At 39.2% G+C, this 15,257-nt stretch overlaps 2 protein-coding genes and 1 long non-coding RNA gene across 4 annotated transcripts in view; 2 read left to right on the top strand and 1 right to left on the bottom strand.

The window, feature by feature from the left end:
- Positions 1–7,947: 7,947 nt before the first annotated feature.
- Positions 7,948–15,257, top strand: part of drp2 (dystrophin related protein 2) — a 129,477-nt gene continuing 122,167 nt past the window's right edge. The window contains exon 1 of the mRNA XM_080901124.1: positions 7,948–8,101. The gene's annotated coding sequence lies outside the window, so the exon portion shown is untranslated. The remainder of the gene's footprint in view (positions 8,102–15,257) is intronic.
- LOC308409083 (uncharacterized protein) lies at positions 9,286–10,853 on the top strand. 2 transcript variants are annotated; one of them, XR_013973935.1, is made up of 4 exons: positions 9,286–9,431; positions 9,817–9,995; positions 10,217–10,298; positions 10,698–10,853. XR_013973935.1 is itself a non-coding variant. In XM_080901615.1 (4 exons), the coding sequence occupies exons 1-4, from the start codon at positions 9,384–9,386 to the stop codon at positions 10,811–10,813; spliced, it is 387 nt and encodes a 128-aa protein (XP_080757741.1). In that variant the 5' UTR covers positions 9,286–9,383; the 3' UTR covers positions 10,814–10,853. The 2 variants fall into 2 exon arrangements, 1 of the variants encoding a protein (XP_080757741.1); XM_080901615.1 differs by having other exon boundaries at positions 9,855–9,995.
- Positions 11,007–12,932, bottom strand: LOC308409084. The gene is made up of 2 exons (XR_013973936.1): positions 12,396–12,932; positions 11,007–11,602 (listed from the first exon to the last, which is right to left on the bottom strand). It is a non-coding gene; the product is annotated as an uncharacterized lncRNA (long non-coding RNA).

Genomic DNA, 15,257 nt, shown 5'->3' with positions numbered 1-15,257 from the left:
AAGACTGTTTAATATCTGATTTGACTGAGTCAGACATTTGCATACTTGCATATAGCTCCTCTGATCAGTGTTTAGAGAAATTCTGCACTATGGTGTGTGTGAAAGTGACCCTTTTGATCTATATATTGGTAAGGATATCTTTTTTCCCTCCAAATTCTGACTGCAGGGACATGCTATGGGAATACTGACATGCTTGTAAATGAGTGTGAATGACAGTCAGTCCTCCCAGCTTTTCATATCTCATTCCACCCACTTGATGGGAAATATTGGACTAAAACTCCTGCTGTGCTCTTGGGATGTCTTGTTGAGTGTTTTCAGTGTTTATCTGTCTTACTCTCTGTCTCAGCATAAAGGATATCCGGCTTATTCATCTGTCATTCAGTTTTTCCTCTGATTCTACATTTTGTAGTTCAATATTCCTGTATTTTTGTCCACCGGCCCAATACTTCATAAAAGAAAGGTTTTATCTTTCTTCTTTCTTTCTCCCCCCCCTGTATTATGCTGTACCGTGTTTACATGTATAAACATCCCATTCTCCTTGTTGAAAGGCACTGTGTTATTGCTGGTGACCAAAAAAACAGATTTTAATTAAGTTTGATATAATTAGTTCCATCCATGTGGACATCTCAACATTTACGTTCATCTCTCTCAAACATGAATGCAACATTTGAAGGGTGCACAATTATTTCCAATCAAAAATCCCTCGTTGTCCAACTAGCATGATGAATGGGTGAATAAAACTGTAGATCGTAAACTGTGTCAAATTCTAAGGTTGAATTCCACTTCACTGTCCTATTTATATTGACAAGCAGCCACTGAAGCTACACTACTAAACACTCATGCCCCTATATTGGTAAGGGCAAGCTGGCAGGAGCATGTGTGAAAATGGCCCAAGGCAGTGAGTGCCCCTTACCCACCTTGAAGAGTGAGACGCTTTGACAACTCGAAGGCCTGAACGCACTGAATCCCCTTTGAAATGTTGTTGTTTGAGGCGGCTAAACGCTGAAGGTCAGTGGGGTGGCCACAGGGGAAGTGAAGAAGAAACAGAAAGGGAATGTTAGTATTCAGTAACACATCGTGTTAGTGTCAGCGCTGTACTTCTGTGAATGAGTGACAGAGCTGCACTTAAGGTCTAACCATCACTCTGTCTGGCTGTCTGTTTATCTAGCTCGCTGTCAGTACGTATCCGTCATTGACACAAGATTTGGCTCGACCACTTTCATGACGCAAAAAATATCTGGAGTACAGGAAACATACACTTACAGGCAGAGATGGGCAGTAATCTGATTACTTTTTTCAGGTAACGAGTAAAGTAAGGGATTACTGTTGCAAAAACGGTAATTAGATTACCGCTACTTTCCCGTAGGAACGCTGTGTTACTGCGTTACTAAAACTGTGATTTTTTTGCGAGAATGTGTCATGACAGTGACGTTAGCAAGTGCAACGTTCGTGACAACAGCTGTGTGCAGAGCAACAGTGGATCATATATCGATTGTGGGAGAGAGTATGAGCGTGCAGCGTTTAAAGCGTGGAAGTACTGACCTTACTTTGAGTTTGATTCCATAAAAAGTGACAAAAACATTAGTGTCCGTTGTGCGTGGGAAGAAAACTTCTTTTTACAGCGAAAAAAACCCTAAACTTCCAAGCAAGCACTGAGTGCGCAATGACGTAATGGGAAACTCACAGAGAAACTCGCGGATTCTTCCACTGACCGCCGCGGCACACCTGCACCAGGGCAAACCTCCGCCTACGCCACTCCTGCTTTACAGGTGAAAATAGAGCAACAGGACTGCTAGTCCTTTGATGTTATTTATTTTCTGCTGTGTTTTACTTGCATCTATTTGAAAGACTGAGTGTAAACACAAAAAATATATATATATTTTATGTGCTGGAATGTGCAGAAAATAGGTTTAAATGTTAAACAAATTTCTTCCAGTCAGAGAATGTTGCATATAATTAAATTTTTGCTTGATGCATAAAGTTAAAAGGTTAAAACTGATAAAACAAGATTTAAAAAGAGACTTTTCCATTTGATTACATTTTGTATGATGGATTATGCAGAAAAAGTAGAATTGGGCTGAAAGATCTATCGCTTTATCACCTATTCAGGTTGTAAATCGTGTTCTTAAAAAGTAACTAAGTAACTAAGTAATTAATTACTTTTGAAAATAAGTAATCAGTAAAGTAACAGGATTACTTTTTTGGGGGAGTAATCGGTAATTAGTTACTGATTACTTTTTTCAAGTAACTTGACCAACACTGCTTACAGGACAGTTTTCAAAGGAGCTGGCATGCGAAAGGTGGGGCCAGGTTTCACAAAGAGCTCACCCGAAACCCTGGCTGATTGGGACCCACACCCAGTTTCACACCTTGGCTCAGGCGATTAGAGGATCATCAGGAGGTCCTTTTGTCCCTCTGTGGGGGAAACTCCCACTAGGTTTAAATCTGGGACTCCCCACCATTTGACCTTAGAACTGAAGAAGCTTCTCGGATGAGAGGTGAAACGTCTTCAAGCAACTTAAAGAAGTCCAGACGCTTTTCTTTGCAAGCTCCTTTGACTACAACGACCTGGATGACTGAGAACCTTCACAGACATACAGGACAGTTTGTTAGGTGTACCTATTCAGCTGCTCATTAACATGGAATTCTCATCAACCAATCACGTGGCAGCAAGTAGACATGGTCATGAAAACTTGAAGTTCAAACTGAGCATCAGAATGGGGAAGAAAAGGTGATTTAAAGAGACCTTGAATGTGGCGTGGTCGTTAATGCCAGACGGTTTATCTTAGCAAACAAACACAATGATGGCTAACATTATTATAAAGCTTAACAGTGTAACTTTAAGCCCCTCTATGGTTCTATAAGAGAACTAAGTGTTCTACCCACCAAAGATAAGATGCTTTATGGAATTATAAGATAGGGCAGGTTGCCATTTTGCAAAGAACCTCTTCATGCTACTTTTAACTGTATGTGTAATCTTTTCCGTTTTTTAAAAAAGACAGAACATCTCTGAGCCACTGAATTTTCTGGATTTCCAATAGCAGAACATGTCTCGCCAACAATGAAGTAATTGATAAAATAAATCAATGTTTATTTGTCCACTGGGAGCCCAACTATTGGAATCTGAGGAGAAATTGAAGAGTTAGTTGTAGTAGGCATGTGGTCTTCTGGGCATTTTTGCGACATAGCTCTCTCAAAATAGAAATAAAACACAAGTAAAGTTACAGAAAGGAGCACTACACTTGTCAAATACATGAATATTGTTTCTAACCATGTCGATTTAATTCAATTTTATTTATATAGTGCCGATTCAAGTTCAAATAATCTTGTTTCTTTAACATGACAGTACGTCCACTACTCACATGGCCTCCACAGGCACCAGATTTCAATCCAACAGAGTACATTTGGATGTGTCAAAATGGGAGATTCACATCATGGATGTGTAGCATATGTGGGATGTTATCATTATCAATATGGACCAGAGTGTTTTCCAGTTTGAAGACAAAAGTGGGTCCAACTTGATACTAACAAAGTGTACCTGTAACAAAGTAGCTGCTAAATCTATGAATGCTTTTATATCGGTCTGTTCTACTGTTTTAAGTGTCATTGTTGATTTTGAGGTTTTTATCACATTTTTTGTTTTTAAATAAGTTTGAAAAAGTCAAATTCAAATGCAATCATGATTCCACACATGTTTCTGCAAATGTTAAGAACTGGGGCGCTAAAGAAGAAGTCTAACAGTTTTGGGAAGTCTGCAGTTTTCTCAGTATGCTGCACAGATCTGATGTTTTTGTCTGCCAGTGTTTTTCCAGTGAAGTGGGAGTGTGAGTGACAGATAAATCATATGCTTCATGTATGTCCACATTAATTTTCAATGTCTGTTTCCATTGCACTTTTTCACATTTTGTTTTTATTGCTAAACCAAATTACCCACCTCTGCCAAGTGAAAAAGCTGCCGTATTTTCATGATTGGATACTGGACTTTGCTGTGGGCTGAAAAAGCTGTGTACAGTCTTTCTGCCCCGAGCCAAGCGTTTGCTCTCAATAGCTCAAAAAGGACTCAGGACTGTTCTACTATGAAAATGGCAGGTGCTTCAGGACTGTTTCTCAGGTCGCTCCACATAAATTTCTCTGTTGTTTATGCATCGAATGATCTTATTTACATACCACTCTTGACTCTTTTTAAAAATAAATAAAGTTAATGTCCAAACCTGCTAAAAAGATTAGCACATGCATATGCAAGAAATAAAGAGATATGCAGAGGTTCCCTTTGAAAATTGACTCAATTGACTGGAAAAATTAAAAAAATATATTTTTAAAGTATGCAGCTGCTGGCACCAAAGTGCTGTTGAGAGAAAGCTAGTAATTACATACAGGTCATGGTGATGAAAAAGTCTATCAAAAAATACATGAATAAATACATACATATACTGCAAATATCTTTTGCTGTCTAAATTTGTACACGATATCTTTCCAGCAGCCTTCTTATTGGGTTTGTAGGACACGCATTTTATGAATGAAAGGGTTAGTCAGCCACATGGGGTTTTTATCCACAATCGTAAATAGCTGTCTAGTTACAGCAATAGATTAAAAAAAAGATCTCTAAAGGCTGTGATCTGGGTTATGATCTGCTGCCCTAGTTCTTGTCCGAGTCCTATTAAATATTTTACAGATTATATATAGTTGATACTGTTTCCATTCCATAATAAGAAAAATACCCTATTATTTGGTCACCAGCTGTGTTAAATTAAGTGGCTGGTTGAAAAATCAGATGGTAATTTAAAGTAACACATGGATGAACAGGAAATGTATTATTGGTTGACCTGGACATGATCAAACATAGTGATTCAAACATGGTGAACGTTGAAACAAAAGGCAATGACAGTATTTTCTTTTGCTAATTTTCCAACACTGCGGTGACGGGTAGCTGATAGTGTCGACCTTCCAGAGTGCTTTTGTAACAGCATGGTGGCTGTATTTGCTTAGCAACAAAGGTTAGCTCAGTTTAAAAGAATATATAAATGCTTATTTATATTTTTATTTTAAAGAACACTGGGTCAAAGTGGCACTTCTGCACAGCACAATGCCTACTATGGTTACTCTCTCACTGTGAGAAGCGAGAATGGCATCAGGGAATTTATTTTCCATGTCCAGCATGAAGAGAAAGTGCTGTAGGCCATACCAGCATTAGCTCACAGAACCATGGTAAACCTTGTGGTGAATGACCAAGCCTACCCTAAAAGCTATCAGCTAAAGAGGTGTAATTGTATTAAGTCATGACATTTGCTTTTTTTATGTTTAGCTTTTCAAGCGTATTTACCAATAACAAGAATAAGATGTCTAATGAGGTGCATTAGGTAAATTAAGTTTTTAGATAAAAGTTCCTTATCTATGTGTCCACTAAGGCTGTTGGGAGGGTGGCATTCATCCTGGATGCATCGCTTGTCTATTGTAGGGCATACAGAGAGGGAGACAACCATCCACACTCATATCTATGTGCAATTTAAAATCACCAGTTAACCTAAGAAACACAGGCTCCATTGTGTGGTGGTTTACACATTTGCCTTACCAGCAAAAGATCCCTAGAATGGCATCTGCCAAATCAAATATGCAGCGCTACCTTCTGTGGCGTCTGTTTGTGATAAAGGGAGCAGCAGAAAGGTTAACGAAAAAACAAAAGATACTAATATGGATGCCTTTGGATTGTGGGGGTGGGACTGAAGCACCCGGAGAAAACAGATAAACTCTACCAGCTCCAGCCGACTGATTGTTTTCCTTGCTGTGATGTGCCAGTGTTTACCACTCAATGGTAAAAATAAATAAATAAAAATTATACACAAAAACATGTGAAAATTGCCTCAAGGCATAGGTCTGGCAGAGGGTCAACTAAATCAGGCAACCCACTGAGCTTGAAACCCTGCATTTCTTTATATGGAGTTTCTCTATTTTCATTGTTTGGTTTTGTTTTTGTATTTTTATATAGGAAGGATGAAGCAAAATAAAACTTACTTTTACTTATGCTGCTTACAAAATCTATCATGTGCAGTATTAGCACTGTTTTCCATCTCCAGTATTAAGAAGGCTCAGTGATTTCTTATGGTTTAATGTTCTAATTCATAAAGTGATTATTTGTTGTGAGGGGTCTGTTTTTGCCATTTATGCTGTTATGGTTTCATGGCTTCGTTTTTTATTCAGTTAAAAGTGGCACAGGTGTTGTTATCCAGGCTTTTTCTCAGTGGCAAAAGCAGATGTCCTTGTAGATTTAGCTGCATAATATGTGGATGTCTGTGTGTATCTTATATCTCTGTAGTTCGAGATATTTGACATTTTCAGATCTGATTAACCTTTCTCTCTTTTTGCTGTTGTCTTTACATTTCATTAACATTTAACAGTTTCACAGTTGAGGAGAGGAATACTGCGGTAATAGCTCGGTATAGTTTTAAATGCTGTATTGTCAGGGTTTATTTGTGCACACATGGATGCATGTATCGAACATTTTATTTATTCCACGCTGTGTTTATTCTGTCTAGCTGGTCCTGCTGTAACTACATGGATATCCGTGACACTGTTTAATCGTATTAATATCCCCACGTTATTGCATTTCTTTATTAGCAAACAAAGATAGTTAATTTATTGAGATTCAGAGTCTGATGTAGCCATTGTGCTGGATTATGGCTGTCTTATTGGAAAATGAAAACTGTCTCTCACATTGTCTCTAGCAGTTGTTGGTGCACTTATTTCATGTAGCTTTCATTTTGACACCCTCCAGGATGCTGCGCAGAAATTTAGCATATTGAGTCTATTAAACCAATGAAATATTCTGTCACTCAAGCGAATATAAACAAACACGCCTTCCTACACAAACACATAGTGGCTACAGTGCAGCCATCAATGCTGTAGATGTACTACAAGCACAGAAACAGTCTAAAGGAATATTCTGCTTCCTCATATAAAACTATAATGTGAATTATGAATGCCACTTACTTCTTTGAAAATAGTTCAGCTCATTCCCTTTCTGCCTGCTGCTTGCTTCCAGCTTGGAATTAAACTTTCATATCTGTTTTGAACTGTTAGGGAGTGCGCTCTTTCTTCTGCCAACCTCTGCACTGAACCCTCGCTAGATTTATTGGAAATGTGACACACCTCTAAGGCAACCTGTTTGCTGACAAAATTTCTCAAAATGTGTTCCTGTTATTTTTTTTCTTTTTCTTTTTTGGTGAAGCTGCTTCTATGTCTCTCTGTACTCAGTCAAACGGGTAAAGCAAACTAATGTGGTGTTTATTGCTAGTCACTATATGAGGCTCAGAATTAGAGAAAATACTACAGTTAATGTTAACACTCCTATCTAACCTGAGGCCATGATAGAGTTCCTTTGCAGGGTAGTTTTGTGGCAGAGTCGAAAATGAAATCTCTTGGAAGAGAGGGGATACTTATTGGCATTCCGTGTGCAACGCCTTGCTCCCTGTTTCTTGCCAGTGGCCAGCACCCAGTGTCTCAGTAGTCCTATATTCCAGACCCGAGTGTGCTCTCTGCCGATAATAAACAACCGAACAACCACGCTGGAGTCATAGAGGTTTACTGACTTACAATCCGACCACCTTGCTCTGTCTATCTCGCTCAACGGTTGGGTGCAACCTTTGCTTTATGTTCAGTGTTGACATGTTTTAAAACCCCTGCTGTTTCTGCTTTGCTCCCAGGTCTGAATGTCATTGGGCTTGTTTAAAAAAAAAAAAGAGAGGGGGGTGGGACTGGTTAGACTGAGGGAGGGACGGGATCTTTGGCATTTGGCCCAATGTCAATAAAGGATTAAACTCCAAAAGACATCTGTTAAATGATGTGTCTTTTTTCAGCTTCTTATCAAATCTCCTTCTGTCCACTGGGGAGCAGTTTCTGACCCTGTCTCATGTATTGTAGGTTTCACCCGTGTGAGGAGATTGCTGCTGCTGCTGCTGCTGCTGCTGCTGCTGCTTCTGTCCTTCCTCCACACCCAGGCCTCCCCCCCTCCTCCCCCTTCACCAGAGCAGGGCAGCCACGGAAGGCTTGGCTCGATTTCAGGGAGGCTCAGATCCTGCAGCCACGTCAATCACGTCTTCACCGCTGGGTAACTATCAAGCATGCTATGAAACTACTGCTGCCTTTGAATTTTTCTGGCATGAGAAGCACAGACATTTGAGATTATGTAGTCTTGTTTTTGGAATTGTTTTTTATGCTTGTTTGTTACTTCTGGAGTCGGTCATGTGTGCATTTCTCATGTAAAGAGGCATTTTCTCCATCCAAGCGTGCAATAAACACACACACTTGCTCTCAACCGCACAAACAGAGATGCCAGAGGGTACAGGAGATATCTTTAGGCGGTTGATAATTTATTTATTTGTTTTTTTAAATTTAATCCTATTGACTAGTTTGACGGGGTGCCATGGTGATGCACTGTCACAGCAACAAGGTTCTGGGTTTAAGCCTGATGGTTAACTGGGCCTTTTTGTGTGGACTTTCTATGTTCTTCTTGTGTTTTTTCAGGGTACTCTGGCTTCTTCCTGCAGTACAGAGGTGCATAGTAGGTAGGTTAACTGGTAATTCTGAATTGGCCGTAAATGTGAGCGTGAGCCTACAGGTTAGGCTGTGTCCTTGTGTTACAGTAGCTCTGGGAGGGACTGGCACTTTGTCTAGGGGTTACATTGCCTCTTGCCCAACGGCAGCTGGCACAGGCTTTAGGTGCTTGCAACCCTCTACAGCAGGGTTATTAACCATGCAGCACACTGAATAGCTTTCCAAAGTGTAACAATTGTAAAGAAGAAGGGAGAAGCCTTGGAATATTTCACTGTATTTTGCAAAAGGTAGCACTATTTTGCCAGTTGTCAAGAGTGGTTGTCTGAATTGTTGATTTCATGTAGGCCAGAGGTTTGAATCATTGTCAATTTAACAACCTTCTGTCCAGCCGGTACCTCATAGGTTTAAAACAGAAATTCTTCTATAGATACTGAAGTTGTTGCTGCAGGGCAGTGATTTAACTGAAAAATGACATAGGCACTAAACAACCTTGCTTTTCTACAGGAATATAACAAGAATGCAACTAGTTGGCAACCATTTGTGTCGTGTCCCCTGTTTCTGTCGTATTTCAATCTCGTGTGACTAAATAATTAGTAAAATTGCTCATGGCCTGCCATGCCACACCAAAGTTAGATTACTAAACCAAGAGCTTTGTGCTATGGAACTCCAAAGTGTTCAAAATTAAATAAATAAATAGGTCAAGATGAAATAAATAACTATGTGAATAAATAGATTGAACGTCTTCACCTCAGTCTGCGTATTGCAGCAGTGTACTGGAGATGAAGTGGTCCCTGGTCCAAGTTCTCATCACAACCGCACAGTGTTAACGTTAGCAAATGCTAACGCTATCACAGCTAGCTCCACTCCACGAAACGCTGTTCAGGGTAAGTAACGATATGTTATTATTGCTTGGTTAGTCTGTCTGTCTGGCAAAAATGAGCTTTTTAATCAGTTTAGTCACAGATTTTTTTTAATACTGTTTTTTATCATAGCAAAGAATTCTATAAATTAGGTAAGAGAAAATAATTGTCTTCTGGGTTAATGTCTGTATTACTATTTACATTGTTGTAGGTAATAGTTATTCATGACTGTTTTAAAGTGGCTTATCTTCTGTGCTAATATGGAAGACAAGTAATCTATGTGAAAGAAAAGAAAGCAATTTTAGTTCAACGTAGTGATTTTGTAAGTGGGTATAATTTGAAAATGCTTTTACTAGTATAGTGGATGTTCTTTAAATATTTAACATTTAAAGTGTGTGTCACTTTACAGACTCCAACTTCAGTTTTGGTTTGGTCTCACCGTTGTAGGTCATAACACAAACAAGTCGTCAAGTCAAGCAGCTGAGGAAAGGGCTTAAGGAAACCATGGTATGGCCGCTTCTGACAGAAAGATCAGACATCATTCCTCCTTTCTTACCAAGGGAATCAGAGACTGCTCCCTGTTGTGAGGTAAGGTCAGGTCACATCTTTTAACATCTGAATAGTAAAGCTATTTGGTTAATTTATGAAGGATGAACATTAATTGTTGACACAAAACACCAATATACTGTTTTGTATGCGTGGGTTAGTTGAACAGCTGGGTTACATTTAATAAAAATACACCTAATGTTGCTGATGCTCTTAAGACTACAAGATAAGTAAAGCTATAAAATGACTGTGGCCTGCCACAGAAGATGAAGATGAGGAAGAAGAGGAATGCTCTCGAGGATAAATGCAGAGTGGCAGGTTACCTTCGGTCCTTCATTGAAAATGGTAAGTCTGCTGCGATAGGTATTTTGCCATTTTTTTATAAAAGGACAAGAGCGGTGAGGTCTATCGCAATAGTTTAATTTTTCTATTGAGAAAAAGTTATTTCGCAATACATATCGTTATATCGCCCAGCTCTACGCTATAGTATAATTTTGTTTTGTTATTTGCTCCATGCAATACATAAGAGTGGTGGCATTATCAGTTGCACTAGAATTGTATGTAGACTACTTTTAGCTTTGTTAACATAAAAATATCTATAAAAGCTACAACAGCAATTTGAGTGGGGCAAAAATGTCTGGTGCCCTGTATGTAAGTGGTCATCTTTTATGGTATTTCTCCATAAAAGATTCAAAATAATGAATATAGGATGTCATTATAGTTTAAAACAATCTTCTGTTGCAGCATCTTGTGCACAACAAAAAGCCCTCATCAAGTTTTGGACAGGATGGGAAGTCTTGCCGAGAAATGACTGTGGAAGTGGTCAACAGCAATCTTCCAAAGTCTTCCACCGGTTTTGAAGTACTACGTCTTCCTGCACACTACTGTACCTATGAGTCATTTCTAATGGACATTCAGGTGTGTCTCAACTCTACTGACTCAGGTTTTGGTCTGGTTTACGATTGATTCCATAACCACATGGTAAAATTAGACCATTTCTTCTTTCTTGCATCACATTACTGTACTCGGTGTTCAAAGAAACGGACAATCTAGTGAGTTCTAGTTCTTTTTAATACACTTGACAGTGAAAAATACAGAGTACAGGTGTGCATTTATGGCTTTTTTAATATAAACTGATGAAGAGTTCAGATATCAAAATCAGTTGTTCACTGTACATTATAAATTACACAATATGTTTTGTTTATACTCGCTACTGATACAAAAAAATTTCTAGAAAAAATTATTTGAATTATGTTACACTACTCTACTGTGTTCATTGTATTAAATCTGCTCAGAGTTGACATGTACTGTATATCCAACCAAGAAATGAATATCATTAAAGTGACAGCTGTATAAAACAAATCCTGTTTTATAGCCACTCACTGTTTTGTTGAAAATGAAATTGGTTATGCTGTTTTGAGTCAGTATTAGCTACAAAGCTGTAGAAATTTAAAAAAAAAAAAATCCTCCTGACATAGAAACTGATTAAATGTAATAATGTCTTTCTACAAGTGATTTTGAAGTATTGGTAGCACAGCAGGGTCTTGTTCATTCAGTGCATCTGGGAGCTGAATCTCAGGAATGGTGATCTCATTTGATGGGCAGCGATTATGTTGTCCTGTCCAGTCCACACCATAATCCTCATCAACCTGAAAGAGCATGCACATGTTTTAAATCTAAACTGAAGAGGTGTTTCCTGCAGCTGTTCCTAGATGGACTTATTGAGTCTGCCAGGGCCTATGTGAGTTGCTTAGGCATTGGCTACCAACTAATTATTCATTCACCCATTCTAGGTCAGGATTGGTTCTCTTCAGGTATAACAAATTTAACTTTGTTTAAAGTATTGCCATCTATACCTGACAGGTGGGATAAAAGAGAATGGCTTGGGAGGCGCACAGCAAATCTCAAAGTTTTCCAATTAATGCTGAAAGAACCAAGGATGTAAATGTATTCTTGTTTTAGCTTTACCGAAGACACCAGAGAAAGTATATCTATAATGGTGCTGAAATAGACAAAACCATTTCAATAAACTCGCTATTTAACATCAACCTTGTTATGCATTATCAGAGAACAATCAACTGCAAACAGCAATGAAACATTCAACTATGTACTATTTAAAGCACTAATGACCCTGTTGTCTAACAAGATGTGATAAGTAAGTAGACTGTGGAAAGCTGGTGGGTCTACTCTCTGTGTAAAAGGTTCCTACAGGCTCCACTGACCCCAGTCTCCGAGTTAACACACTAACAGCTAACACTGCTAAACGTGTCTCAACGCCGAGATGGCGCCGATAGCTTTAGCCGTAGCTGCCCCACTTAGTTTAGACAGTAACAAAAAAAAGTAAGCGATAATAATTCATTGTCAAACCTCATAATTAAGGTCAACACCTAAACAATGCTGTGTACAGAATCACACAGGTGCTCAATTACAGCATAAACTTACCTTAGACCATCCTCCGTCATTTTCCTCCTAATTGTGCTCGGAGACACAGAAAATGTATCGGCAATTACCCCGACGGTTATCCCGGACAGCACTAAAGTCCTGAGTGCTGCACCGGGATTTCTAGACGTGGACGGCCAACATTTGAAGACTGTTCTTCCTCGGCGTATTCCAAACGAACACGGTGCTGAATTGATCTTAAACCTTTGACAATGCTGTCATCGATGCGAACATCTTGAAGAGCAATTATCATCCCAAGCATTTCAGAAACATCTAAACGACTCAAAACAGTATCTACAGGTAAATGATCCCTCTCTATCTGATTTGCTTAAATGAGCAGAACTGGCTGAAGTTCACACCAGTCCGCCATCCTCCGTGACTTTTGACCTAGCACGCTGTTGCTAGCTGCAGTAGCCGTCCGCGGAGCCGGTATCCAGGAAAACTAGTCGATGGTAAACGATAAGCCAATAGGTGCAAAGGTCCAGCCCACTTACATTGATTGACAGACAAAGTCATTCTGCTGAAAAGTCGCATTATGAAATAAATAGACCATCGGGAAAAACGTGATTTTGAAATAAAGACTGACTTTGAAAAAAGGTCATTTTGGACTAAAAACGGCTGGAAATAAATAAAATGCCTCAGGAATAATCTCTGTTATTGTGAAAAATAATGACCATGAAATAATATTTCACAATAATAAGTAAATGTATATAGCAGAATGCAATATATTTCACAATAATGAGCATTTTTTTCAAAATGTGTTCCATTATTTCACAATATCATTCTCACATTACATATCTGTGTCTTATTTATTCACATAGTTATTTATTTCATCTTGACCTATTTATTTATTTAATTTTGAACACTTTGGAGTTCCATATTGTGCAACCATTAATTTGATAGATGACAGCAGTATTTGTCCGTGATTATAGAAAACTGACACTTACGAATGTTTTATAGGTTATTATATGGGTGGCTGTAGCTCAGGTGGCAGAGCAGGTCAGCCACTAACCAGAAGGTCGGTGGTTCGATCCCAGGCTGCCTCCTAGCTGCATGCCAAATATCCTTGGGCAAGATACTAACCCCGTGTTTGCCTACTGGTGGTGGTCAGGCAGCCTCGTCGGACAACTGTCAGTGTGCCCCAGGGCAGCTGTGGCTACCATGTAGCTGCCATCACCAGTGTGTGAATGTGTGTGGGTGAATGACTGAATGTAGTGTTTGGGGTCCTTAGGGACTGAGTAAAGCGCTATACAAATGCAGGCCATTTATTATGCAGTGGTGGCCATAGACTACTACAGTCGTCACATTGTCTTTGGACAATATATTAGTGCTCTGTTTATAGCTTGCTCTGTTAGAAAAAAAACTTTGGATACATATTTATGTCACAGTTATACTTTAGTAATTTTCGGCTAGTGTCCACTGAGTTCTGAGGTCTGCTGGTGACCTCGCTACCCTGTCTCAGTTGACACGTTGAACTAGTTCTGCATAATACGTCTCTAAACTTCCATTTTTGCCCATTATTTTAACTTTCTAAATTCAGATTTGTACATATTCTACTGAATTCTTCAGGTAAATAGTGAAAAAAAAAAAGACAAATGAATGCACATTTCCAATGTGTGGTGTTATGCAAATGTTGGGTGCATCAAGACGAACAGCTGGCTGAGCTAATTCTCCAGGTGGGTGCCGTTAAACCATTATACACAAATTAAATGTAGTTAAAAAAAGAAGATGAATGGACATGGAGTTTGTTAATAGTTTAATGCATCTGTTCTCATCTCCTTTTTTGTTTCCATTTCCCCCTTTTTCATCACAGTTTTTAAAATTTTGTTGCCTTCTCCTCAACTCCAGAAAACCTTTAAATTACCTGAGTGAAATTATGTACCTGTAGGTTTAGCCTACTTACTACACATAAATTGGACTCACACTAGAAACATGTAATCTATGCATCCTTTTATTTTCCTTCTTGCTTTCCACGAAGCTCTACTATATGCATTTGATAACCGTGTCCACCTACACTCAGTTATTGAAGGCCCATCGTTCCAGACTTAAATAAATGGGTCTTAGGTTTCTGCCGTGCAGTCACCCTCCAGAGCCAGTTCAATCACTGTCTAACCAGGAGTTACATCCTTTCCCTGCCTTTATCTCTAACTCCAAATTACGGAGTTTCAGCCCAGTTGTCACATCAGAGAGTCACAGGAGGACGTCAGGGAACCAGGGGCCAGCTTAGACAAGGTTATAAAAGACAGAAAAAAGGCAGAAGGTGGTTTGTAAATACACAATGAGGATTATGCGGATGTAGCGCCAGCCCACTGCCCTGCCTTGGCAGGGAAATAGTTCACTCAGTCATCCAACTGGTGTGCCATGAGGGAATATTGCCTTGCTTTGGCTGCTGCACATAAGAGATGTGGTTTTAGAGTTACAGCCTGCTATCTTGCTAAAAGACATTTGAGAAAGGGTTTACTGCTATACTTTGTCAGCGATGGAAATTTTGCTCGCTTTTTCTCCCCCCCTCTCTTATCTGCGGGCTGCTGCATTATAGTCTGAGTCCATGATTGGCATTCTGCAAGTGTGGTCCGCTACTTTGATTAAAAAAAAGAAGTAAAATAAAAATATGTCAGCTATACATATAAGCTTCTGTCCCAACGTGTCAGCTGCTGAAATTACCCTGTCTCCACGTTTCTGCTCTCTTGTGTCACATTGTGCATAAAAATGAGCTAATGGGGGAGCACCCAGACTGCTCTATCCCGATGCTAATGAACAACAAAGTAGCATGAACAGTAGTCATCAACATGTTTTCCTGAGGTTTACACCTGAAATTCCAATATTTTCCCACCTACTACCACATTACCCATTGTTGTATAATTT

The sequence above is a fragment of the Rhamphochromis sp. 'chilingali' genome, assembly GCF_963969265.1.
Source record: "Rhamphochromis sp. 'chilingali' genome assembly, chromosome: 13".
NCBI lineage: Eukaryota > Metazoa > Chordata > Actinopteri > Cichliformes > Cichlidae > Rhamphochromis > Rhamphochromis sp. 'chilingali'.
Note: the sequence above shows the minus strand (reverse complement) of the source record. Positions and strands in the feature narration are given on the sequence as shown.